Source organism: Eptatretus burgeri, chromosome 10 (genome assembly GCF_056783735.1).
Source record: "Eptatretus burgeri isolate ZD-2024b chromosome 10, Ebu_testis_v1, whole genome shotgun sequence".
Lineage (NCBI taxonomy): Eukaryota > Metazoa > Chordata > Myxini > Myxiniformes > Myxinidae > Eptatretus > Eptatretus burgeri.
The window spans coordinates 4,336,105-4,363,604 of NC_140970.1; the positions used below are offsets into that span (position 1 = coordinate 4,336,105).

At 44.9% G+C, this 27,500-nt stretch overlaps 1 protein-coding gene, 2 long non-coding RNA genes and 1 pseudogene across 3 annotated transcripts in view; 2 read left to right on the forward strand and 2 right to left on the reverse strand.

Moving 5' to 3' along the window:
* LOC147017851 (uncharacterized) overlaps positions 1–1,089 on the reverse strand; it is a 2,584-nt pseudogene extending 1,495 nt beyond the window's left edge.
* U2SURP (U2 snRNP associated SURP domain containing) overlaps positions 1–11,880 on the forward strand; it is a 92,545-nt gene extending 80,665 nt beyond the window's left edge. The window contains exons 18-24 of the mRNA XM_085896887.1: positions 4,518–4,803; positions 9,024–9,107; positions 9,223–9,503; positions 9,629–9,739; positions 9,887–10,011; positions 10,135–10,488; positions 10,746–11,880. Of these exons, the coding sequence (XP_085753013.1) occupies positions 4,518–4,803; positions 9,024–9,107; positions 9,223–9,503; positions 9,629–9,739; positions 9,887–10,011; positions 10,135–10,488; positions 10,746–10,896 (1,392 nt within the window). The 3' untranslated portion in view covers positions 10,897–11,880. The remainder of the gene's footprint in view (positions 1–4,517; positions 4,804–9,023; positions 9,108–9,222; positions 9,504–9,628; positions 9,740–9,886; positions 10,012–10,134; positions 10,489–10,745) is intronic.
* Positions 4,810–7,312, forward strand: LOC147017852 (uncharacterized). Its single transcript, XR_015062169.1, has 2 exons — positions 4,810–5,393; positions 5,511–7,312. It is a non-coding gene; the product is annotated as an uncharacterized LOC147017852 (long non-coding RNA).
* Positions 5,767–27,500, reverse strand: part of LOC147017853 (uncharacterized) — a 31,488-nt gene continuing 9,754 nt past the window's right edge. The window contains exons 2-4 of the long non-coding RNA XR_015062168.1: positions 26,002–26,150; positions 7,208–7,278; positions 5,767–6,253 (exon numbers count right to left, since the gene is read on the reverse strand). This is a non-coding gene — a long non-coding RNA (uncharacterized LOC147017853). The remainder of the gene's footprint in view (positions 6,254–7,207; positions 7,279–26,001; positions 26,151–27,500) is intronic.

Consider the following 27,500-nt stretch of genomic DNA (forward strand, 5'->3'; position numbering starts at 1 on the left):
TTGGTATCGATCAAAGATAATGGTAGCAGCCCCATATTTATGTGTAACATATGTGACATAAAGCTGACTGACACTCTCATATGTGGAATCTCTTGGCCATGGAAGACGATGAAGTAGCGCACCACCATCGAGAATATACTGGACATTTCCAATTGGTTCTCGTTGCTCCCCTTGCATGGTCTTCCAGAGAACATCAGCAAGGACAGCCTTGTTGGCCTGCGGTGGAAGGAAGGAAGATTCAAACAATGCTGGGGGGTAACTACACAGTTCATATTTGAAGAGTGACTGTAGATCTTCACAGCGCTCCCCAATGGTTACCAGTCTCTGGAAGATCAACTGTGGATCTACATTCACAGATTCTCCTTTGGTCTTGAATTTAAGTGTCACTGCTCGATCACATTGCCGGAAGGTGAACTCTTCTCCAGATTTCCCAACCATGGATGCTAGAATCTTTGATCCAACTGTTCTTGATCTTTCAACGTTGACTCCTTCCTGGGCTGTCATGCCATTTGCAATGTTAAACAGGGACGGATCCCATGTGAATGGATCTCTCTCCCTGAGATAGCTGATAAGATCAAGGGTGTCATTGACATCTCGAGCTTGTCTAGCTTTTGACAGGTCTTTGTGCTGGTCACTGGTTTCAAATGAGATGCCACTGAGCTTCTGCTTGGCCTCATTGATATTTGCACATGCTGGCATGGAAAGGACCCACACCAAACGCTGAGTTTCTGTCATTCCTTTTCCTCTTGTCAGGCCTCCATGTGTCTTTATACTTCTCATCAGCACTTGCTCAATTGTGAGATCCGTGGATAGTCCTGCCCAGTACCTATCACTGCGCCTAACCACATGGTATCCTTTCTCAAATTGCTGATGGACATCTGGATGACTTTCTGGCAGATTAAGCATAATTTGCAGGTATACATATGCAGACTTTGCATATAGCATGTGTCCAGATGCAGCAAAGTATGGTAACATTTCTTGTACTGATTGAAGGTGTAATTTCCAGTTGCCTGTCCGCTCAGCTTTAAGAAATCTTCGCAGGATGTCCACCATGTTCAGATACTGCACTCAGAGTTTTGCTGTCCGCATAGTCATCATTTCTTTCTTCTCATTCAGTTTACTTTGGAGTCTTCCTAACACCTCTTCTGAAAACACTTCTTCTATAGTGGAGGTAGAAGATATTGTTCTGTCATAGAGTTCTGCTGCTGCTGTTAAATTGTTTATGAAAGTACATGTATCTTGTTGTACAGCTATTGTCCCTGCACAATCTGTCTCACGATCTGCACTTGCTACCTCCCCTACATGGTCCACTGTTGTCTCCCTGGTTGTAAATAACAAGTATACCGACTTAATATATTAAACAAGTTAAAACCACCCATTAGGAGCCCCTTGGTAAGCTGGTTAGTTTAGCATCTCATATGTTTCACTTATTTCTGTAAGAAAATGGGTAATTTGTCAATTTGATGTAACCTATGTAATTAATTGAAGGAATGTAATAACAACATTCAAGTTTTTAACAGGTTACTCACCTTAATTTGCCTTTCTTGTGTAGAACATTATGATATTGTTGCGAATTCGCGCCCGCCGGCGTGCGAACGGCCACGTGACTCGAATCGCGGCACGTCGCCCAGCGGACGGACAATTCTGTCGTGACCCTCTCGGACTAACGCCGGGAGCTAGTCACGGGTGGGCCTTTCGGCCTCACCACGATCGTGCCAATCGGCCACCCGCGTGGGATAGGGTTGTTCGCCAAACTCGACCTACCTAAGTACCCACGCGGATGGTAGACCGGGCGTTCGCACCTCGCCGCAGGTCGACTCCGGACACGGGCCGCTTAAGCGGTCCGTTCCGTGCTATCGGGATAACCGAGCAGTGTTATCGTCGGCCTCGACAGTTCCGATTAATTATCGGGCGTATTAAGCCCACGACGAACCCGTTACATGAAGCAAGATGGAGATTCAAACGAAGGAAAGGACGCAGCGAAACTGGGAACAATTCAACATAATGCACTTTATTTACACGGCACACGCAGAGCACACATATATCAATTTAAAACAAAAACAACAATGTAGAGCTAACCGAATACACGAACACACGGCAAAACTTATACAGTTTTACTTTACAAGACACGGCGCCACAAGATCCATACAAAAAAAACAAAAGAAAAGGCCACCCTCAAAGACAAGGGGGCAGACGGGGCCCGTGGGCCTTTATGGCGTGGGACTTGGCAGACCGAACGAGTCCCACGAGACCGTTGCACGTTACCTGCACCCTCGCGGTGCGATGGTGGGCGAGCTCTCTCCGGCGCTCCTTGTACGAACGCGCAGGTCCGCGCAACACAGCTGGCAGAGCGGCACCTCCAATCCGCGTCCCTCCGCGACGTCTGGACTCCCCACCGACTGTAAGCTCCAACGAGCGGTTCGCTCTACGGACCGCTTCTCCAAGACCCAGACGGGCAGAAGACCATGAACCGCCGACTGATGCTGACACTCTCACCGACCGCCCTGACCTCCTCTGACCTGACTTCCTCTGGTGTCACTTCCGTGCGCCCTTTTATTTCCCCGGCACCCCACCCTCCCTTCGCGGCACGCGGAGGGGGGGAACATTCCACCAGAGAAATCGGGGCGGGAGTTGAGCTTCAACCGTCATTCTTGTTTACCAGAGAAATCGGGGTGGGAGTTGAGCCTCAACCGTCATTCTTGTTTACCAGAGAAATCGGGGCGGGAGTTGAGCCTCAACCGTCATTCTTGTTTACCAGAGAAATCGGGGCGGGAGTTGAGCTTCAACCGTCATTCTTGTTTACCAGAGAAATCGGGGCGGGAGTTGTTGTTGTTCCCCTTTTGTGTTCGTGGAGATGTTGACGGTTGCTGGCAGAGTGGTGAGGATGGCGTGGTTGTTGAAAGGCAGGTGTGGTTATTGTTGTGAAGCGGCGTTGTGGTTGGTGGTTGTTGTGTGATGGTGGTTGAGACGTGGTTGGTTCAAAATAAAGATAGAACAGAAAAACGCCTATCTCAAAGCGTCGCAGCCCGAATGAATCACATTTATTCCCTCTAAACAACGGGTTTGGGGCTAACTACACATGTACTTAAGAGATACCTCACCTACGGGACCTGAATGGTGGTTTGCGAATTTCCACAGCCGTAACAATATCATCCATGTTGGAACTTCCATTGAAACAGCCAAAAGGGGATTTACCATGGGGATTCCCCCGGATTGCACCATTAAGTGAGGGGTACCTCAGGGGGATTGTAAAATAGCAACATGTATCATGATGTTTGTAGAAACAATAACATAACCTCAAATTTGACCAGAGTCCACCAAATATTCATTTTGGGTCAAGCCATTTTTATTGCGGATATCATGGATTGTAAGCAAATTATATTTGGTGGTCAGTTGGAATTGTGCAAATGTGATTTTTTATCTGGTTAATTACTGTAGTGTCCAAGATGCATCCAATGAAATTTTTAAGTATTACAAATGCATCCTTGGATCCAAAGATCTCATTATAGAAATTTAAATCACTAAAATACATCATCTGAGAGCAAAGATTTGGCAAGATAGATATTTGGTGGCCATATTGGATTTATGCAAATGAGATTTTGTTCCAGGGAAGTTTAAAAGTATGCTAAATGCATCCTGATATACAAAATACCCATTCTAGAAGTTGAAATCACTCAAATATGTCATCTGTGAGCAAAGATATGGCACAATATTGATAATATATTGATATGGCACTTCACTCTTTCATTCCTCTTTTTTCCCACCTTTGGAATAAACTCCCTCGCTCTATTCATTCCCATTCTTCCCTCCAGGCCTTCAAAACAGCTGTTCACCACCACCTCTTATCATCCCCCATCCAAATCCTCGATCTTTTCTACCCCCGATAATCCACCCAAGCCCACCTCCTTCAAATTCCCTGCTTTCCCTCCTGAAAGTCCCTGTAATGTCCATCTTGTATTCCCCATGTTCCCCGCCCCATCCCTCTCCCTTCCACAGATTTCCAAATGTCTCTGTTCTCCACTGTTTTGTCCCTCCCACTCCCGCCCCTCTTGTCTCATGCCCCCCTTGATGTGCGTTGTGTGTTAGCTCTCATAAGAGCCTCGACAAGGTATACAAAAAAAATATTTGGCCGCCATATTGGATTTATGCAAATTAGACGTATTTCCGCAACAGGGATTTCTTAGGACTTTTAGTATGGTGTTCTGGGGACCTCATACAAATGCATTGTGCTAAAAAAAATTCTGTTGCAATTTGTTCCCGATTAAGTGAAAAAATGGGATAGATTGCCTGGACTATTTGGCTCTGAGTGAAACCAAGAGTACAACACAACCTTTTCAAAAGAAGTCCATGATTTAAATTGATAGATTAACTTTTCCCATCACCATATTTTTTTCTTGCTTTTCCTGTCACTGTGGACGTACTTTTGCTTGGATATACATTTACATTTACATATAATATTCATAAACTTTTATCGTGTGTGACATCCAATCACCTATACATTTGTACTCTGAATGCAGTCAACAGAAGATGACATATCACCACCTGCCTCTGTACCTGGCCTTGTTGGTGATGTGGATGGGGATCCATTGGCATTACCAACTTTAGTTGCAGCATCAGGTTTGGGCTTGTTACCAGGAGGGGCAGGCTTGGTGGCTGGGGTGGGAGTGCTTTCAGAATCCCAGGAGTTGGATGGAATGCCGATGGAAGGTTTGCCCCTTGATGTTTCTTGCCTGGATGGTGCACCAATGGAGGACCTGGACGGCATTCCATTGGCAGTTGGAGATGACCTAGATGGTGTGCCTTGTGAGTGTCTTCACCTTTTTGTTGTTTGTGTTGTTTCTTTGAAAGTGTTTGAGAAGACATAACCAATGATGGGGGTTGTTTTAAAACTAGCTTATCCGGCGTTGGAATTCCAGATAAGGTATTGTCATCGCGCACCATGCGTCCGTCTCCTATTTTGACTTCTTCGGCCAAACCGCTAGGCCGATGTGGCTGAATTTTGCAGCAAAGTTCCACTCCTGACTGGTAGCAGGGATTGCAAAGCTCGTTCCGGTCACGTGACTTCAAGTAGGTCAAAATGGTGGACTTAGTAAATTCCTTCAAAAATCATTTTTCTCCAGACCCACCAATCAGAATGCTAACAAATTTGGGTTACAACATTAGGCCAGGGCCCAGATAAGCTGCAGGTCCAGTGGTTCTATTTTTATTTTTTTGTCAGTACAGTAAAACCCCGACATTCACGGATTCGCAATTCGCGTAACCCAAGCAACTTGTGTTTTTAAATGTGCACTGTTTCTACATTCATGGCCTCTACGCTCCAGCGACTCGCGGATTTTGTGGGCATAAACCATTGCCAGCAACCCATGGACCCCCAACAATGGCCACTACTACCAGTGAGTGTTGGGCTGATATCGGCAATTTTTCGGTAATCGGCATTGGCCGATTTGTGTCTGTGTGAGTGCTGATTTCCGTTTACCGATTACAGAACATTAAACCCTCAAATATCGCAGGGGATTAGGTTCCTGGAAAATGCCGCGGTAGTTGAAACCACGATCGTGGAAACAAAGGTCCAATGGGAAAAGGGGGTTTCGGTTCCTCGGCCTCGAGAAAATACAAGAGGAAGGTGAGCGTTATCTTGAAATAAGCATATTACAATTGAAACAAACATGTAAAATGTATATAAAGCACGTTAACATTGAAATAAAACAAGCTCAAATGAGCTAAGATCCTCGTCCTCTTAATGATGAAGTCATAAAAACTAATATGACGTCATTGTGATGTATCAGGTTTGCGATAAATTATCTGTGCTAATGCCCGGCTTGATTCCCGCAAACAAAATTCAAAAAGCTTGCCTAGTTTCGGAGATAATTTTTTAGCCGATTTCCATCAGCGGAGATATTTTGACATCATAACTTTTTTTTCTAGGAGGAATTTTCAAAATCGGAGATGGTTACTGTCTGCGTAGGGTATTTTTACATATATATGCCAAGTTTCAGGAAGTTTCGATGAAAACTGTAGGCTGTGAAACAAAAAAAGTCCACAAGAAGAAGATGAACAACAATGTGAGTAAACCTTAGAGATCCTCCATGAGGATCTAAAAATAAAATAACAAACTATAAATTAAACAAAAATATAAGACTTACCTTTTTCATTTATTCCAAAACGGTAAAGTGGGTGAGGATAAGAACATTACATTCTCGGACTGTACTCTGCCATCCATAGACAATACAAGACTTTGCTCGGGCTCGTAATGCTGTAAGAGGGGGGAGGGTGGAGTGGGTGAAGGAGGAGTAGAGAGGGGGATTCAGCGATCGGAAGAGCAGCATTAGCTTTACGACAAAGTCGCTTGCAGCATTTCCACATAAAAGAACGGCAAGACCATCCTTAACCACGTTAGCTTGAACTGCGGAGCAGATCTTTCCTGCTTGGAAAGGAAGGTATCAGATGGCATCCTCTTCCAGAATAATCCTGTCTCGTCGACATTAAAAACTTGCTCCAGCACAAATTCCCTTTGCCTCTATTACTTTATGAGCTGCGGTGGGTAGTTTTTCGCACCATCCTAGTTGGCCGATGCTGACTCCCCTACTAATGTTCCAGGATGGAAGTCAAATCCTCTTTTGAATTTCACAAACTAGTCCTTGGAGCCTTCAGCTTCGTTTCCATGTTTCAGGAAGCACCTCTTTTGATTAAATTTGATTGGGATGCTGGAATGGCCAAGAACCACGACCATTACACAACACTAAAGTGATGTTTATTTGGTCGAAACAATGCTGAAGTGATGTGGTTTGAGAATGAGGTGTGAGAACAGGGATTTGAGTCCGGGTATCAGAAAATGAAGGTTTCAGAATGAGGAAAAGGACTAAGAATGGTGAAGGTTCAACCTACAATAATTGACCCCGTAATGGTGGCCCAGAGATGCAGCATTTTCACCTTGAGCCAACCAATCTAACAACTATCTTTTTGCCCAACATCATAACCTTTCTCTGCCTTTTGGCACAACTAACTTTGTCCCTCACTTTACATTTGGGCAGCAAAAAAACAGTGCACAAGAAACAACACAAGGCTCATCTCAGCTCAAAAAACATGATTGGTTGAAATGAAATCCGACGATAACAGAATCAGAACACGATAGGTTGCTCATGATTGGTTGAAACCTGTGATATTTTGAGGGTTTACTCAACTATAAACAAAATTGCAAGACTTTTACCTTTTAAATTTTGACCAAAACAGTGAGGTGGGTGAGGGTAAAGATGACGTACTCGTTCGTGCTATCCTCTGCTGTAAAAAAAAAAACACAAGACTTAGCTCAGGATGATGATGCTGTTAGAGGGGGGAGTGTGTTGGTTGGAAAGATGTGGATGTAGAACTTGCGATGGCTGTTCGATCACAAGCACGACAAAGTCACCTGCTGCATTTCCACATAGAAGAATGGTAAAAAGAACCTCAGCCACCTTGACCCAGAGCAGATCTTTCCTGCTTGGAGAGAAAGATATTAAATGGCATCCTCTTCCAAGACAATCCGGTCTCTTTGGCGTCTGCCATGGTTGAACTGGGTCCTTCGGCCCGGGTGCCTCATGGAAACGTTGGTAAATCCGCAATGATTTCTCCCGTATTACTGGTCCACACGAATCGGTATATCCGCAATGGTTTCTCCCGTATTACCGCATTTGACTCGCGTTCACCGCACATTCAATTCAGTGATCCCATAATAGTAGCCCACAAATGCCACACTTTGACCTCTTGCCAACCTAACAACTCCATTTTTTGCACAATGTCATAACCTTTCTCTGCCTTTTGACACAACTAATTTTGTCCATCCTGTTACGTTTTGGCACCATTATTACCCGTTTATTTCTTCTAGATCTTGTAGATCTGGTACTACAGGATCTCCATATGTCATTTCCTGTTCTATGACGATTAATTCCTTCTGCTGGTTTGATTACTCCAACCAATGGTGCATGAGAAACAACAAAAGGCTCTTAATGGGAGGTAATCGTACATGTGGACACAAACAATGACCACTCAAAAATGAGATTGGTAGAGAGGAAAGAACATGTAACTAAATCGGAACACGACAGGTTGCCCGTGATTGTTTGAAACCTGTGATATTAGAACCCGTGATATTTGAGGGTTTACTGTCCTGAAAACAACCCAAATACCTTGAGTACCTTTCACCCTTGTTTCGGGTGTATTTCAAGAAACCATTTTTTTTTAAACGTTGCATTATAGATGTTTCGAGGAGATGTGCTTAAACGTTATCCTTTATAAACAGCTGGCAATATTTGTGCAACGGGTAGAAAAAAATTTGGCTCAGTAATTTGTAAAACGTGTTAATACAGCAAATGGCTTAGAAATCGGGTGTTTTCAAATATATTTTGCTTTGAAACTCACAAAGAGAACCAACATAACATTTCTAAAGCACACCTGATTCGTGTAAAAGAACCATTGCTTTAGATACAGCCGCTTGTATAAAGGAAAATGCGATCGCTTGTACGCTGATGAGGTTAAAAGTTAAAACCTACTGTACCTCCTTCCTGGCCGCACCAAGGTATCGTGTTACCCCTGCATGGGTAACAATTGGTAATGGTTGGCCTCCCGCTGAGTTTTTTAAATCACCGGGTGAGTAGCCCCCACTCTTGTGATGATATCACCATTTATACCATTAAGTCAATGGCCAATCGATTTACTTACTGTATGAAAGATTGTTTGGAACGGAGTCCCTTTGTAACCAGGGATTCCCTGCACTGCATTTTGTAAAAACTTGTTTTACGTATGACCAGACAAGTATGAAACGCTTCATTTTATATCTGTCAAAAGCTTATCTTCAACATAGCTCACGGTGAGATTCATGGCAGTTTTCAAGAACACATATCCTGTGAATGTCAGGGTTTTACTCTCATTGCAGAATATCAAAACCAGTGCAACTTTTAATCCATTGGTTGTTTGTTATGCACTATAAAGGCATGTCCAACATGAAAGTTAAAGTTGAAATTTCCATCTCTCTTTCACTTGCCCTCCTTTAGTGGAGGAACTTGAGAAGCCCATGATGCTACCACTGGCTGCATCCAAGTGGGAAAGAGTACAAGATGAGGAGCAGGGAAGCTCAGGTGTTTTCCCACTCTTATCACTTTTATTCACCGCTTTAATTTTTTTCCCATTTTCACCCCACTGTCACAAGAACACATTGAAATACGTCTTTTCTGTTTGCTGTTATTTTCACAGCTGAGGCCAGTAGGCGTGAGGATGATGATGTTCGGCCTTCAGGCTGGGTTGAGGCTCCATTCATACCTCCAGCAAATCCTGGAGGTGGCAGTACACCTGGACGGGGTGGAGATGAAGAGGAAGGAGGGAGTGGAAGTGTTGGAGGTAGTTCAGTGGGTCCATGCAAAACTAGCCCGGTCCCTCAGCTTTCCGTTCTTCCTGACGATGGGGCTGATGCCAAAAGTCGTTTCAAAGTCACAGAGGTGTCCGAGGAGAAACGAGCGAAACTGAGGGAAATTGAGGTGAGCCATGGGTTTGTGGAGGCAATATTTTTTGGTGGGGTGCTGTGGATCTTCATTTCGTGACTTGTATGGAGTTGGCTGTCATTTGACTTTTGACACTGAGAGCTGGCACTACCTCATTGCAGCTGAAGGTGATGAAGTTCCAAGATGAATTGGAGAGCGGGAAGCGGTCACGCAAATCCGGGCAGGGCTTGCGTGAACAAGTTGAACACTATCGCAGCAAACTAATGCAGAGGGTACAGTGCATACTTGTCACTCATCTCACCAAACATGTTATAACTGCTCCTTATCTGCACATTTGTGCTCTTTGCAGGAGGTTCTGAAGGTGAGTTGCTCTTCTAATTCCCATCAACTAGCAAGTTATTTTCATCCTTTCTTTCCAGGAAAAAGAAAAGGAACGTGAGAGGGAGAAAAAAGAACGGCGCAATGAGAGCTCGAAGGAGAGGCGTGAGAGCAAAAAGGATGCCGAGAAAGGAACTGAAACACAGTCATCACCAAAAAAAGAAAGGTTTGCCTCAAAATAATCGCAATCTCATCCATTTTATCCCTGTCAGTTTATTCTTTCGTTCTTTATATTCCCCACTCTTCAACCTTCTGACGTCCATTTCCATTTGTCTACTCGCCCATTAAGGAGACACCGCAGTAGCTCTGCAAGCCCTGCTGGCTCTCCAGATCCTGAGCGCTCTCGGCATCGCACCTCTACAATAGCTGGTGGCAGCAGCAAAGCGGTGGCTGATGATGACCGGCCAAGTGGTTCCCCGAGCAGCTCACCCTCATCACCGCGGCGACGTCGTTCACCAGGAAGCAGCCGGGAGGGTGGCTCCAAGCGTGGAGGGGAGCGATCGACCTCGTGCTCACCACCTCCGTCTGCAGGAAGTTCAAGACGAAAGGGTGGTGACAGGGGAGAGCGAGGGTCACGGAAGGATTCTTCACACTCACCCACCTCCCAGCGTGGCTCTCCTCGGGAGTCGAAGAGATCCAAAAGGTGGGTGAAAAGTAACTCTTTTATAAACTTAATTGTTTAATTTTACTTATTGTTGGTATTCTTTCATAGTTTACTCAGATTGTAATGAGGGTACATTGTAACAGAATAGACCATTAAAGATGCTCTCCATTCAAACCAATATTCATGTTTGACTTCAAATTGTGATGTAGATCTTGGAGGTCACCTAAAGGATCATCATTTATGACCCCCACCAAAATCCTTCCACTCCCACCCCATGTTATTTTTTCACTCCTCAGGTCTCGTTCTCGCTCGCGAACTCCAAAACGACCTCGGCGCTCGCGATCTCCCAATCGACACTCAGTTCACACTCCTGCTCGCTCACCACGCCGTTCTCCAGCACACTCACCACGCCGCTCGCACAAAAAGGCAAAGAAAAGCAAACACTGATTTACCAAAACCCTCACAATCTTGTTTGCTTTCTTCACCTCACCTCATGCTTCTCACTTTTGCCGTTGCTGCCAAAACGACACAGGCTGTGTTGTGCCAACGTTGCAGGAGGGGTTTGGATAGCTTTTGGGAAAGACTTTGGTCCCAGCTGAGCCAGAATCCTAACTTGAACCCACGAGTTTCCAAATGTCTGTACTGAAATACAATTTTTTTTTAATTTGCTGGATCCACTTGTAAGTGAATTGTGTGCTGGCGATAACATGCTTGCACAATTCCATGGTTTTATTCCTTCGATGTGATGTAAAATAGCCCTGGTTCCATTTGCCTGGATGTGCCTCCCTTTTCCTTCCCGTTTCATCTGGGCACATTGGAGATGAATGACATGCTGCCTTTCATGGGGAATTTTGTTCATGAAATCGGTTTCTCTGTTTGTCTATCCACTCTGGATATAGCTTTCAGCAGAGTGAACCACAAGGAAAAAAAAATACAGATGATGGTTGTAGGTTTGGTGTAATATAGTCCATGGGTGACAGGATCGGGGGACCTTTCTTATTTTTTATTTTTATTTTTTTTTTCCCCTTTTACTTGTGAAAGAACACCAGTAGAGTTTGAGAATATTACCACAGATCTCCCACTTGCTGCTTTTTAAAATAAAAAAACAAACCTCCCACTTGCTACCTTCAATCATCTGGTGATGGAAGATGAGCAGTTTATTGCCGTGGCATTGGACAGCCTTTGTGATATATGTAAAGTGTTCCCTGCTTCAAAATACTTGCTCCTTCTGCTTCTCTGCAGTCTTAGTTGACTTTTTAATTTTAATTTTTTTTTCTTTTGAAAGCTGCATTTTGGGTTTCTGTCCTTCCTATTCCCTTTTGGACACTTAATATTGGCTTAAACTCTCACTTTTTGTGTTGGGTTTAAAATGAAATTCAGCTTTGTTTTCTATCTTCTCTTCAATGTTCGAATAAACGATTCTCATATGTCTCATTTGTGTGATTTGTGCAAGAAAACTCCAATTTTGTTTTAATAACCCTGGAAGCATTTGTTTTTAGGCATTTCCTATTGGTACATCTACAGTGCCTATAAAAAGTCGACACCCTTTTTCAAAATTTTCACCTTTTGTTGCCTTATAGTGTGGATTTAATTGCATTAAATCAGACATTTTCCACTTTTATTTACACATTGTAAACCTCAACTTCCAAATGAAAGAGAAATTAGACAAATTTCAGAAAATTAATTAAGAAATATAAAACTAGAATATCTTGGTTGGCTAAGTGTCCACCCCCCTGCGTAAATACTTGGTGGAAGCACCTTTGACAGCAATTACAGCTGTGATTCTGTTGGGATAAATCACCACCAACTTTGCACACCTTGACTTGGCAATATTTACCCATTCTTCTGCACAAAACTATTCAAGCTCAGTCAAGTTGTGTGGGGAGTGTTGATGGACAGTAATCTTCAAGTCACGCCACAGATTTTTGATTGGATTTAGATCGGGGCGCTGACTGGGCCACTCAAGGAATTTATCTTTTGGCTGTGTGCTTCAGGTCATTGGCATGCTGAAAGGTGAATTTCCTTCCCAATTTCAGTTTTCTTGCAGAGGGTAGCAGGTTTTCCTCTGGGATTTTTCTGTATTTTGCTCCATCCATTTTCCCTGTTGATGAGAAACATCCCTGTAACATGATGCTGCCACCACCATGCTTCACAGTAGGGATGGTGTTCTTTGGGTGATGTGATGTGTTGGATTTGTGCCAAACGTAACGTTTTGCATCGAGGCCAAAAAGTTCCATCTTGGTTTTGTCAGACCACAACACTTTTTGCCACAATGCTCCAAAATCTTTGGAGTTTTTTTTTTTTTGCATACCTCAAATGGGACTCAAGGTGGGCTTTTTTGAGTAATGACTTCCTTCTTGACACCCTACCTACCGTACATGCCAGAATTGTGGTGTGCTTGGGATATTGTCATATGCACACAGAGCCCAGTCTTTGCCATAAAAGCATGTAGCTCTATCAAAGTTCCCATTGGCCTCTTGGTGGCCTCTCTGATCAGTCTCTTTCTTGCTTGGTCATCCAGTTTGGAGGGACAGCCTGATCTCAGCAGGGTCTTGGTGGTACCATACACCTTCCACTTCTTAATGATTTTCTTGATTGTGCTCCAAGGGATATTCCAAGGCCTTTGAAACATATTTATACCCATCTCCTGATGTGTGCCTTTCCACAACTTTATCCCAGAGGTCTTTTGAAAGCTCCTTGGTGCTCATGGTTCAGTCTTTGCTGTGAAATGCATTACCCAGCAGAGGAAACCAACAGGACCAACTAATTTAATTCTGAAATGATCAGAATCACTGCAATTTAACATAGGTGGAGGCCAATTAACTTTGTGTGTGATTTTGAAGATGATTCGTTACACCTGAGCTAATTTACAATTGCTACAAGCCGGTAGGCGACGAGGGATTCGCAAGGATCGAAGCGCTGGATACGATGCTTTTCATTCTGACCGATCCACCGACAAAGATTAATTGCCAAGACATATTGGTTCACATACAATTGTTCCTCTGCCTGGCAAGATTTATCCTATTGTGTATTTTGCCAACTGGCACTCATAAAAAATGACTAAATAGACACCCTATTTTTGAAGGACTACCATTTGAAAAATAATTGGTTTGCTGGTTTGTGCTGTGGAGCCTCGCGTTGCGCACACACACACACACGGAAAACCCGATAAACTTCTCTCAATGCTCTTGTTTGACCACACCTCAATGCTCTTAAATAATTGGAGGCTGAGTGTGGGTCGTGGAATCATTTTCGGTAAATAAATAATTGGAGGTGGTGTGTAGATCGCGGAATCGTTTACGGAAAATAAAAAAAGTAATTGGAGGTGGTGTGTGGATCGTGGAATCGTTTACGGTAAATCAATAAATAATTGGAGGCAGAGTGTGGGTCGTGGAATTGTTTTCGGTAAATAAATAATTGGAGGTGGTGTGGGCGGGGAATCGTTTTCGGTAAATAAATAATTGGAGGTGGTGTGTGGGGGGGAATCGTTTTCGGTAAATAAATAATTGGAGGTGGTGTGTGGATCGTGGAATCGTTTTACGGTAAATAATAAATAATTGGAGGTGGTGTGCGGATGGGGAATCGTTTTCGGAAAATAAATAAATAATTGAGGTGGTGTGTGGATCGTGGAATCGTTTACGGTAAATAAATAAATAATTGGAGGTGGTGTGTGGGTCGTGGAATCGTTTTCGGTAAACAAATAAATAATTGGAGGTGGTGTGTGGGTCGTGGAATCGTTTTCGGTAAATAAATAAACATATTATTAGAAATCCACAAAGACAGAAATGCCGGTGATTTCATTTATTTTGGATCCTTTTCACTTTGGTCAATAACGTTTGGATCGAGGAGAGATCGAAATGACGGTGTAGTTTATTACAAACACTGTATACACTGTAACACCTTAAATGACGGCAAATAGACACCCGATTTTTGAAGGACGACCATTTGAAAAATAAAACCTCAATCAAAAATCGGCTCGAGTAAAATTTTCTAAATATCTCCAAGTGTTTAATTCCGAAGTCTCGTTTCTCTACATTCAAAACTGAAGGACAAGTATTGAAAATACTGTACGTGGTTTTTCGGCCGCTGCACAGCAACGGGTGGTTGCTAGGCAACGAAATTCAAACGCGCACATTCCCAATATATATTCCACCTGTTGGCAAAGTTTCGTCGAAATTGGTTTGCTGGTTCGTGTTGTGGAGCCTCGCGTTGCAGACACACACACACACACACACACACACACACACACACACACACACACACACACACACACACACACACACCCGGAAAACCCGACAATAAGGGATATCTCATATATATATATAGCGAATCCAATAATAAGGGGGCGGGAGGGGGTTATTATCCAACCATTTATCTAACCAAGATTTTAAATTAATTTTCTGAAATTTGTGGAATTTGTTTTTCATTTGGAAGTTGTGGGTTACGATGTGTAAATAACAGTGAAAAATTCTGATTTAATGCAATTTGATTCCAGGCTATAAAGCAACAAACGGTGAAAATTTTGAAGGGGGGTGTAGACTTTATATAGGCACTGTATGCCCCTCACTTGGGAAAAGAATTGATCCATGGATGCATTTCTGGTTCACTGGCCATCATTGTGTTGTGAACAACTCCCCCATGAAGGGAGCTGGCAAGCTCTCCCACCGTTTCTGCTGTTCATCCTTCTTAATCGTCATCTTGAGCATGTTATATTGTTGTGAGCTGGGATTCAGTGGCGATAAACGACCACGAGATGGAGCAGTAGAGTCGTTTCCACCGAACACCCCGGAATTTAGGTCGTAACTCGGATAAGTCCGAAAGGTCACGGGTCCCGTAGCAGACCGTGGTCGCCAATATTTTGACGGCGGGAGGTAGGGTTAATTGCCAAATTTCAATATACCTAAATACCCACGTTGTCCAAGTACCGGGGAAACCACACCCTCAACCGACTTTGTCCGAATCGAGTCGCTATCACCGACTCGGATCCGGCGTAACCGAGCGGAAGTTACCAAAGCCGCGCCGGACCGAATGAACAATCCACGGCACGAACGGCCCTACCAATTTGCAACACGCACCATGCTAGGCCAATGAAGGAAAGCACAGAAAACGAGCTGGTACATTTTAACGGGTTTATTTTACAACGATAATTGGGGAGGGGGAGACAGAGCAGAGTTAAACCGACTAAAAGCAATGCAGGTGTGTACAAGGCACTTAAACAATTCTACTTAATGGACTGGTAACACACACACACACACACACACACACACACACACACACACACACGGACGACCGGCCTTTATTGAGGCCTCCAGCTCCGAAGGAAAGGTGAGCTGAAGGCCAGGGTCTGGCTTGCACCTGTCCGCCTCGTGCGGTGTACGACAATCTTGTTGCGTGGCGGGACTCGAACCCACAGCTTTCACGTAGCGCCAAGCACCAGGGACCGCACTCTCCAATGGCCTCGTACCAATCAACCAAGACCAAGGAGAAGATCAAAGACAATGATGACCCAGGACCAGACGAACCAGCCAGCACAAAGACCCACGACCCCCAAGACGACCAACCTCCCCAGCCTGGCGTTCCTTCATATCATTCTTTTCCGGGTTCCCTGCCTGTGCACCTGAATTCTCCTGCAACACTAGGATAACAATTAATTTATAGTTGGTTCAGGATTCAAATCCAGGCCTAGACAAGTGTGTGTACCTCTAGGACACCCTGTCAGCCAATGGTCCTCTTGGACATCAGCCATTTTAAATCGAATGCTATATTTTGAACATGAATAGGAAGGCAAGTTTGTTGTTTTACCATACTTGTTGGTCTCTGACTTCGTTCTGACCGTACATATGCAGAGGAATGAGATTATATTTCGACTCTGCCTGCCTGGCAGTTAAACAAAATTGAAAATCATTCCAAACAGGAAACTTACTGTTTGTCAGGATGTTATAAAGGACACACACAACAGGCATGAATAACTAATGTAATGTGTTCGATAAGGTGATGTAATAGACACTGGGTAAAATGGCAGTAAAACTCAGAATTAATTTATTTATACGACCTTTATAGAATCATTTTATTTTAATCATGTACTTGAACAATGTAAGTACAAAAATCGTTTGTCATAATACTTCAAAGAACCTCCAGTTTTGCAGTACCGTACTCAATTTAAACAAGTATAAAAGACATGAAATGTCATCGCCCCTATTGTTTCAGTAATTTTGCTGGTTGAGTTAAAGGGCCAACAGTCGGCCATCTTTGATCAGATCACAAAATAAAGTGAGGGGAACGTGTACGCCATCATGCACTGTGCTTGTGCCAAGTTTGAACAAAATTGGATCATGCATGTCTGAGAAATGGTTAGGGACACATTTAAGAAATGGATGGCCCAGTCAGCCATCATGGATCTGATCTCAGGAGGGGGGGGGGGTTGGGGGGGGATAATGATGTCCATATGTAAGCCATCATTTATTATCTGGGTGCCAAGTTTGAAGAACATTAGTAAATGCATGTCCTCGAAGTGGTTGAGCATGTGCTCAGCATCGGGTTTTGGACAACTAAAATGGCCGCCAGTCCACCTTCTTGGATCTAATGTCGAAAAAAAATGACGTGCGTACGTTACACCATCATGTGTTGTCTTTTTTTCCAAGTACGAATAAAATTGGACCATGTCCGAGATATGGTTGCGGACATGCATGCACGGACACAAAAATCAAGACCAAATCCATAAGCCCTCATTTCGGACTAAGTCCAACGGGGGCTAATCAAGGTTCATTGGGGTGGTGGAGAAGGGTGTTGTTCTGGATTGCTTCTGGACTACTTCAATAACACCAAACTTTCAGATATATTGTTGCGGATCCGGGGTGGCGGGATTCTGACCCGGTCTTCGGCGCCACCCTCACCACCACCGTCTCCGGGGTTTATAACGCCGGCCGGCTCAGCACAGGCCTCGGGTCACGCGCCTTCAATCGCGATACCAACGTAATCCTTGTACCTTGCCAGTTGGGGAAACAGAACCGCTGGTTACAGACCGGTTTTGTCAGAGACCGAGCGGAGTCTACCAGTCTGTAACCACTTTGGTTTTAGATGCCAATCGAACGGATCGTTCCTCGATGTGACACAAATTAATCCATAGCGGCAACTTCATAAGAATTAACCAGATTTATTGGGGAACATCAGGGATCACAACACAAGCAATAAACACGACAATATTTTTACTAACTATCTTTAACCCGTTCTTAACTAGGGGACTACGGAGTATAGGTTTCGAAGGGGGTCCCAACCGAGATATGCCTTAGACAACGTGCAGACAAAACACAGACAGACAGCATGCATGCAGACGGAGTACTTGGTGATGTCCCATGGACGAGAGGAAAGTCAAGTGTCCAAAAAGCACGAATGACGCTCGTAACAAACAAGCGGGTGTCCATGGGTTCGAACTCCCAGCTCGAACGCGCTGCGCAGCAAGAATGGCGGCACAGTACTTTTCCTACTCAAGTCACCGCGTGCGCACGCTCTCCTCAGTGCGTTCCGGCCCCACGCAATGTCGACAATGCGAGACCGCCAAATCCACGATGGGCCTCAGCCGATCTCTCTCAAAGTTCAGCGTACAAATCCAGGCCTGGCCTGATCGAGGTGCCCAGCTCCGCAGGCAGATCGGCGAACGTATCAAGCCGTGAGGCGAGTACGGACGGAGGCTCCACGCCCAGACGCAGGCCGAATCGGTCGATCACCTCCCCGTACGAGTCGATCGTCGACTCCACGTGCCGGCAGCCTCTCAAAGCCGACTGCCGTTTTTATCCCGGTAGATTCCACACTGTCTCTCCTCCGTTCGCTCGCTCGCTTCCAAAACACGAGCAGCCTCTCAACCGACTGCAGTTTCCCCAACTGCCAAAACTGAGCCTCAACCTGAGGTCTTCGATTTCCCTCTCGCTCGTTCCTTCATTGACACACGAGACCGTTTTTACGAAGCATTTGTTTCTCTCACTTCGACACACTGAACCCTTTTCTCTCTTTTACAGTTTTTCTTCCATTCGCTCACATCGAACCACTCGCTCCTCCCCCTTTTCGAAGCCGACATAACACCTTCCCTTCGCGTCACTTCCTCTCCAGGCCACACCCCCAGCCAACTGGGCGGGGCTTCGTCCGGGATGGGAGGAAGAAGAGCGATCCCTCGTTTCACCACCACAGCATGAACACAAAAAAGTCTTTTACACCTCCCGACACACATATGCCGTCCATTTCACCAAACAACCTATCTATACATGAATTTAATGGGGGATCTGAGCTTCTCCTATACTTAGTAGGATTACCCCCCTATACCCCCCTCACTCCAACTCTGTCCTCCAATGCCCCCTTCTTCTTCACGTCCTCATCAACACCCCCCCTCTCCCAGCCCCAACTCCTCAATCGCCTCTCCGAGCTCTCTGCCCCCCCAGCCCCAACTCTGTCCTCATTTTTTTGTCAGATACTCAACCCCACCCCACCAGCCCCACGAAACCCCAAGTCCACAAGCCCCCTCCCAACGCCCAGTTCTCAACACCCGCAAAGCCTCAACCCCCCTTTCCCGTGCATCCATTCTCTGCTCTCTCCACTCCCCCTTTATTTCTTCAGGTCCTCAAACCCCACCCCAACTCCCAGTTGTCATAATAGTCACGAACTGTTAAGACTGCTAATGTTTCTCGGTGAAGTAAATCGACGAAAAGGAAATTATTCGTTGGATGGAATTGACTGAGTAATTTATGGTTTTATTATTATTTTTACTTCTAGTAGGTGTGCGACCCAGTGACTGAAATTATACACTGTCCATGAAACTTTGTGCTATGGCTCACGCAAGGCATTGTCAGAACGCTTTCTTTTGTAAGCCTCATATGTGCATGGAAAAAAATTGCCAGCATTAGTAAGGAGTTCCAGGTCCCGTTTGGAAGGGAATTTGTTCCCAACAAAGTGTGGAATATTTATCGAGATTGTGATGAATATCCTTTGACAGCATCATCGTCACCAACTGTAAAGACTGTTAAGGTTTCTCGGTGAAATAATTCAACATAAATCATCTTCATATATCTAAACTCTAAATTCCTTCTGCACAAGGTGTGGATACCTCTGCAACTTGATATACATGTTGACAGAATTGACTAGTTTGTGGTTATATCATTTTCTTATTTCTGGTAGGTGTATGAACCAACGACAGTGAGCCTCCACACCACTAGTCCAGTGTGTGCAACAAAAATGCACACAACTCGAAATTGCATGAATATCAAGAGTAGTCGACCTCTGCATGTACCACCGTCTGGACCCAAGAGCTCTTAAATGAGGTATCATTGAGCACATTATGTGCTGTGGTTACGACTTTTTTTGTGTGTACACCTTGTCGAGGCTCGTATGAGAGCGAACACACAACACACAGCAAGGGAGGCATGAGAGAAGAGGGGCGGGAGTGGGAAGGACAAAACAGTGGGGAACAGAGACATTAGGAGATCTGTGGAAGGGATGGGGCAGGGAACATGGGGTAAACAAGATGGTCATTACAGGGACTTTCAGGAAGGAAAGCAGGGAATTTTAAGGAGGTGGGTTTGGAGTGGATTAACGGGGTTGGAAAAGATCGAGGATTTGGATGGGGGATGATAAGAGGTGGTGGTGAACATCTGTTTGAAGGCCTGGAGGGAAGAATGGGATTGAACAGAGTGAGGGAGTTTATTCCAAAGGTGGGGAAAAAAAAGAGGAATGAAAGAGTGAAGGTGAGCAGTGATTTTGGTAGTTTTACCAGAAGGGGGTTGTTGGCAGACCTTGAACGCCCTGCGTCACTAACTGTTAAGACTGTTACGCCTGATGGCGGGTGGACTCGTGCGCTGACCACGTATACAATGGCAGACCCGCGCCCTCTGTATGGGGCATGCTCGATGGCGGGTGGACCCACGCGCTCGCCACGTGTACGGGGCATGCTCGATGGTAGGCGGACCCACGTGCTGACCGCGTGTACAATGGTGGACTCGCGCACAGCCCGTCATACTTCATCATCGTACAGAACGGGGCACGACTAACACACATCTTTGTTCGGGTCTGCACAAGGGGTTACAATAACGTCTTACGGTCGGTCTTCGCTCACCACGACAGCTACAAATGTCTCCCGTGGAAGGCAGACATCCTCCCGCACCTCTGGCTCGATGCAACTGCTACCAGGCAGAGGCATGCTGCGCAGCCAGATCGCTCGGGCCGCGTGGCACACCACGGAGCAGGCACATTGACCAGCACCAACCGCGGGTCGCCGGGGCACAGCACGGGGTTCAGTGCAAGGCGATTCATATCACGGGGTTCAGTGCAAGGCGATTCATATCATGGGGTTCAGAATGACACGATTCCACAGCTTGGAACCATCTTACCAGAAGTGGAGTGGAGCTGCTTCCGCCCATTATGGCCAGGCCGCGCAGTGGCCGGGACCAATCAGAGTGCCCGATTCAAATAACGACCGCTTCGGGGTGGTGCTCCCACCCCTCACCATGGCGTCTATAAAAGGACGGATCATGAAGCCCTCCCTCTCTCTCATGTGCTGGATCTCCAACTCGCCTTCTCCACCCGCCCTTCTTCACAGACCCGCTTGCTGACTCCACCTTCTCCACCTGCCCTTCTCTGCCCACTCGCCTGCTGATTCCACCCACTTGTTTTGGACTCTGCCTTTCTCCACCCACATCCCTCCCTTCATGCCTGACGGTCGCGTCTCGTTCTCTGGACCGACGCCAGCTGCACAAAGTGCCACGCAGCAAGAGACGACGCGCCAGCTGTCAGGGAGGTAGCGCCCAGCGGAGCATCCCCCAAAAACGTACTGGTGGCACGGTCGGGCTTTCATGCAAGGTATGGAGAGACTGTTAGCCTCATCTCCTCTACTTTTTCTCTTCATTAACTCCTCTTCATCGGTGTGTGTGTGTGTGTGTGTGTGTGTGTGTGTGTCATGGCGCTTGTCCTCGCTTAAGTTAAGATTGTAGAATAATTATATCGGGATAACTCTGCTCTGTGTCTGCTTTTGTAAGTTGCTTGTATTATTGCTGCACCTTTCACATTTCTTCCTATCTCTGCTTATACACCACAATAAAAGCCATCTTCACTGTGCCACACATCTTTTCTCACCTGCCTGTTAATAAACTATAAGTAGAAATGTTCCCAGCTCGTTTTTATCTTTTCTTTCATTAATCCAGCATGGTCCGTATCCTAACCTCGCCGGGACTTTATTCCCAACGATCCGTTCCTTTCAGCCGGTACGTCATTGGCAGTGTCGCTCGGCTGCATCTGATCCGGTAAAGTGATCCGGTTCGGACAAGGCGTACTGAGGGCATCCCCCCTGGTAATTAGATCACGTGGTTATTGTTCTAGGTAACCGGATAAACTCGACGGAGGATACTTGTCCAACCAAGATATTCTAGTTTTGTATTTTTAATTAATTTTCTGAAATTTGTGGAATTTGTTTTTCACTTGGAAGTTGTGGGTCAGGATATGCAAATGAACGTGAGAAACATCTGATTTAATGCAATTTAATTCCAGGTGGTAAGGCAACAAAAGGTGAAAAACAAAAGGTGAAAAAAATTGACTTATATAGACACTGTCGATGTCGAGATAGATATACAGTAGATATAGTCATTTCCACATCTGCTCCATTATAGATACTGTAGATTTACATCAACGATTTGGATAATGGGGTAAAGAGTAGACTTTCCAAATTTGCAGTTGACACAAAGCTTGGAGGTAAGGTGGATTGCAGAGGGAGTGGTGATCAGATTAAGGAAAGTATTGATACTTGTATAGATTGGGCAAAAGATTGGCAGATGTAATTTAACCTGAGCAAGTGTAAGGTGTTGGAGATGGGAAAGAACAATGAAAATAGAGATTACATGTAATTTTGGAGCATGTCACACAGGAGAAGGATCTGGGGGTGGTAATAGATACGGGAGGAAAGCAGGCAGCACAATGCCAGGTAGCTATAGGTAGAGCAAAGAGGGTTTGAGGTTGTATTGTTGCGGGGTTCGGACATCGGCCGTGGCACGACCGCCCGATGGAGCCGCAAGTCGCTCGACTGATCGCCCGGAATTCAGATCGTCACCCCGGATAAGTCCGGAGTCAACGGGTCCTCTATCGGACGGGAAATCGCCAATGGATAGACCACGTGGGGTAAAGTCGATTGCCAATTTCAATTTACCTAAATACTCATGTGGTCTAACTACTGGGGAATTTCACCCTCGACGGAACTCGTACGAAAACGAGCCGCTTAGCACGCTCGTTCCGTGTGCGATGCCGAGCGGTTGAATCGCCAAGAACCGTCGGTCCAAATGTCCCCTTCGGGCCGTAACAGCTTTAACTACTTCTCAATCATGCGTCATCTCGAACCAATGTAAGAAACACAAAACGAGCTGATACATTTAACAATCGGGGTTTATTTATACAGTAATGAGGGGACGAGGGAACACAGAAGAGCAGAATTAAACCGAACAAGAAGCGAATACTTTGATATCGCGTGGCTGGGGGCGGTAAAAGTCGAGGTTAAGAATGATGAAACATTTTTGCAGTTATAAAATTTAAATGTAGACATGGTGAATTAGCATGCATGATGGGAAGAGTTGTGACGTTGGACAAATTTCTATTTATAACCCTCAGATCGAAGGGACATACGCGGCCATAAGTGTGACAGAAGACGTGACAGAAGACACAGGACAGAATAGCCAATTATATAACAGCGCGATGTCACCACGCTATAATAAAGCAAGGAAATGCAAATATATACAGCGAGAAAGCACTTATACAGTTCACTACTTACGGACGGGCCCACAGACACACACACCCAAAGATGTCTGAACCAATTGGTCTTTATTGAGACCTAGCTCGGACCTGCCCACCTCGTGCGGTCTTCAAGTTGAGTCGACCCGGGCCCCAGCGAGAGGCGAGCCGAATCCAGGCACCGGCGAGCGACCCCTTTCCGTCTTGCCAGGGGAGACGGTGTCTCTCAAGCGCTCGATCTTGTGGCGGAGGAGGAGGAAGAAGAAGATGACGGCGACAACCAAGCCCAGGCAGACAGACTCCAGACTCCTCAGACTCCCCCCTTGCGAGGGTAGTCTGCTCCTTTTATCCTCCCCGGCATGCTCGCTTTTTGCAGACATTCGTTGCTCCACACCCTCGGTGTGGCTCAGCCCCTCCCCCACTTGGCACTTTTTCCAATTGAAACGGTGGGTGGGGGCTTTACCTTTCACCTACTGAGCGCGCACGGAATGCCGGGAGCGGAGGGTTTGGTGGGTGGGGGCTTCACCTTTCACCTACTGAGCGAGCGGGGGACGCCAGGAGCCGAGGGCTTTTGCTGTTCCGCAGCATGTCTGCAACCAACGGGCGTTTTGCGGCTGATGTTGAAGAAGATGAGGTTTTCCAAAAAAGGGGAATCCTAACTATAAAGATAAATCACAGCACATGGACATTTATTTACCCATTAGACAAGGGGCGGGAGCCATCTATAAAACACATACCGATATAACTAATCTATAGGACCTGAATGTCTGTGTGCTCATGGCTTCCAGATTTGCAACAGTATTCGGAGGGGGATCATTTATAAATCAAAAGAGGTGATGTTAACATTGTGCAGGAATTTAATGAGGGCTACATCGAGAATATTGTGTGCAGTTTTGGTCACCACAGTTCCGGAAGGACATAGATGCCACAGAGAGGGTTCACCGCAGGGCTACTAGATCGATTCCGGGCCTAGCTAGACTCAGCTATGAGGAGCGGCTGGAGGAGACAGGGCTTTATTCACGAGAAAGGAGGCAGTTACGAGGAGATATGATAAAGATGTTTAAGATTATGAAAGGTATTGATAAAATAAGTGCAGATTAATTATTCAACAGAGTAGACAGTGATAGGACCAGGGGCCATAGCTTGAGAGTAAAGAGGAGGAAAGTTAAGACGGTAGTAAGGCAGGGGACTTTCACTCAGAGAGTAGTTAATGCATAGAATGGCCTCCCTGGAAAGGTAGTGGCAGCAGAAACACTAGATAAGTTTAAATTAGAATTAGATAGCTACCTGGAGGTTGTGGAGATAGAGGGGTATAGGGATGTTGACAGGACTTAAAAGGGTGATTGTGTACATCTGCATTGATTGTGATGTCTGTGAGATGGTCTGGTCAATGAATAGCGTGTGGTTAGTGTTGTACATTCTTCACCCCAAAACCACCTTCACCCACCTCCAACCCCCAAAGAAAATGCTAAAATACAAAAAAAAATTTCAACACACGTACAAACCATTTTTCCCATTGTTATTCTAACAACCTGGTGATGTCCCTGAGCCTGCCACACTTTTTTCATCCTCATTCCTGCCACCACACATCCCCCCCCCCCAAATTAAATCAAGTTGTTCGCTTGACAGATTTATTTAATTAGTCGTTGGTGTAGCACAGGTATGATATAATATGATGAGCTAAATGGCCTCCCCCAGCGTCAAATTTTCCAGTGATTGCTTGTGATATGAATGTAACATGTCGATGGCTTGCAATGTCATTTATGATTTTCTGAGCAATAAGACCATGCATTGAAGAAATTGACTTTTTTTTTTATAATCAACCTCCACAGAAAATCCTTTACAAAGACATTACAAGGAAATACACAAAGCACTTTGACACAGGAGGGAGCCATTTGGCCTATCATGCCTGCACTCGATCAACACCATATTAATTCAATCCATCAGTTTATCGATTACATGATCATCCTTGTAGGCTATTCTTAGATCCAAAGTTTTGATGTACATCATTGCACCTGGTGGAAATGGTGAGACCAAGATGTGCAAATGCTACAAAAAAAAAGCAAAGTTTGGCGAGCATGATACTAAATTCAGGCCAGCCTATTGTCACAAATCAACTTCAATGTGTTCCAAACACCCACTTCATGGTGCTGTTCAACTGGTTCAGCTTGTGCCAGTTGGCATTCAATCGGAAAATAGTGATAAGTTAGCGGTTACAGCAGAGTCTCCATTTCCATTCCAATCCAGCCCAATACACTTTGTGTGCACCCAGACATACCATTCTATTCCAAGCTTGGAATTTGTTTGTGTACGGTATTCATTAAACATCATCATCAGTTGGTATTATGGAGAATGTGACATACATTCTGAACTAGAATGTGATTAGCTCCTCCAAGAGCCCAAACTCTTGTATAAATAAAAAATATTTGCTGTACATGCCTTTCATGTGTGCTTGCTTCCAAGAAATCAACAAACAATTTGTATCCTGATGCATCAACTCGACCACCAATTGCATCTTTACATCTTATTACGAGAAAGTGAAAACAAGAAATTTGTGAAGGTACTTATTAAGGAAAGAAAAGCAATTTGAAAGGTATCTGCAATTTACTTATTACTGAAATAGAGGCCATTATGTATGAATGCCAATCCAGTTAAAACTAGAACGACACTCCGCCAGGCTGAACTGGTGAGAATCTGGTGAGCAGGATCAGCGTCAGGAAAATGAGCCACATGTCCATACAGCCGCAGCTGATGCTCACTGACTAAGCAGGTAACAAATCTCATTTGAGTGCACTGACTTGCCTGTGTTGAGAGAGAGCGAGAGACCCAAGGACTTGGCTTCATTCCGGGAGATACCAATGATCCTAAAAGCCTTGGTTTCCACAACGTGAAGCCGAGCTAGGTGTGAGGCAGGAGCACCAGCCCAGAGGAGAGAGCAGTACTCCATCAGGCTGTGGATGAAAGCTTTGTATGTGGTTATTGTTATTGCAGAAGGCTCTCACAGAAGGTCTAATGGGGTCTTAATTAAAGGGTATTAAGGGCTTGAAGGGTGTAAAGGTTTGAAAGGGAAAATAGTCTGAAAATGTCCAAAGGGTATAAAAGGTTAAAAATGGTCTAAAATATCTAAGGTGTCAAAAAGGTGTGAAAGGCTCTAAAGGTTTACATGTCGAAAAGGTATCTTCCAATAGTCCATATTTAATAAGAAGAGTCAAGGTCCAATAATTAGCCATTAATAGATGTGCTCAAGGCTCAACTCACATTCAAACAGGATGTAATTATTAATAGACATAATCACTTGGGTCGACCAAAACTTCACCTCGCAGAGGGTTCACCGTCCACCTGTGCATGTCTTTCAGTTTTATATACAGCATAATACATACATAGATATCAAGTGAATCTGTTGAAAACTGACGATTTATGTGAACTTGACCTTCGATCTATTGACCTGAACAACAATAGGCTTCCAGCTTGTCACTCCCTCTCCCATGTGGTGAAGTTTCGTGAAGATCGGAATAAAAATGTGACTTGTAGGCAATTTGTAGACGTAAAAACAGACTGACAAACAACAACAAACAAGACCAACCAATACATTTGTGAATCTTTGATTTCACAACTAACAAACAAACAAACAAACATACAAACATCCACCTTTGGTAGCAGAAGCAATAAATATCGTGCCTGACAATGTTGAGGATGACCTTTGGATGTCCCTGTCCAAAACTGCACCTCAAATTGAGAAAGTGGTGTCAACAAAACATGCACACCTCTCACACCAAGCTTCACGAGTTAGTTATCCTACATGAACTAATCTTGGATAGTTGATTAACGATAGTTGTTTGACAATCGTTTAACCACTCATCCCAACTCTCTTCCTCATATGTGGCAATTTCAATTGTCACCATGCAACTTCGCTGGGTGTCGCTTCCTCTCACCAGCTATGGCACTTCAGCAAAGGACTTCTGTGACTCCATGGGACTGACTCAATCTGTGAACTTTCTAACCCGGATTTCTCCCAATGGCAAGTCCTCCTTTCTGGACTTGGTGATGAGTGATGACTAACTTTTCCACAATTGTCTCCTGCTATTCCTCTGCTCCAATTGGTTCATCTGATCATATCCTTGTGAAAAAGTCAACATCTCTGGCTATTCTCAGAGAACCGCTTCAACACTGGCAAATCTGGCATTTCACTCAAGCAGATTGGCAGGGACTGCAAGTAGCCATCTCTCTTCAGAACTGGTCTACCACATCAACTGCCACTGATGATAACTCTGCCTGGGAATTCTTCCACAGAAACCTGCTTT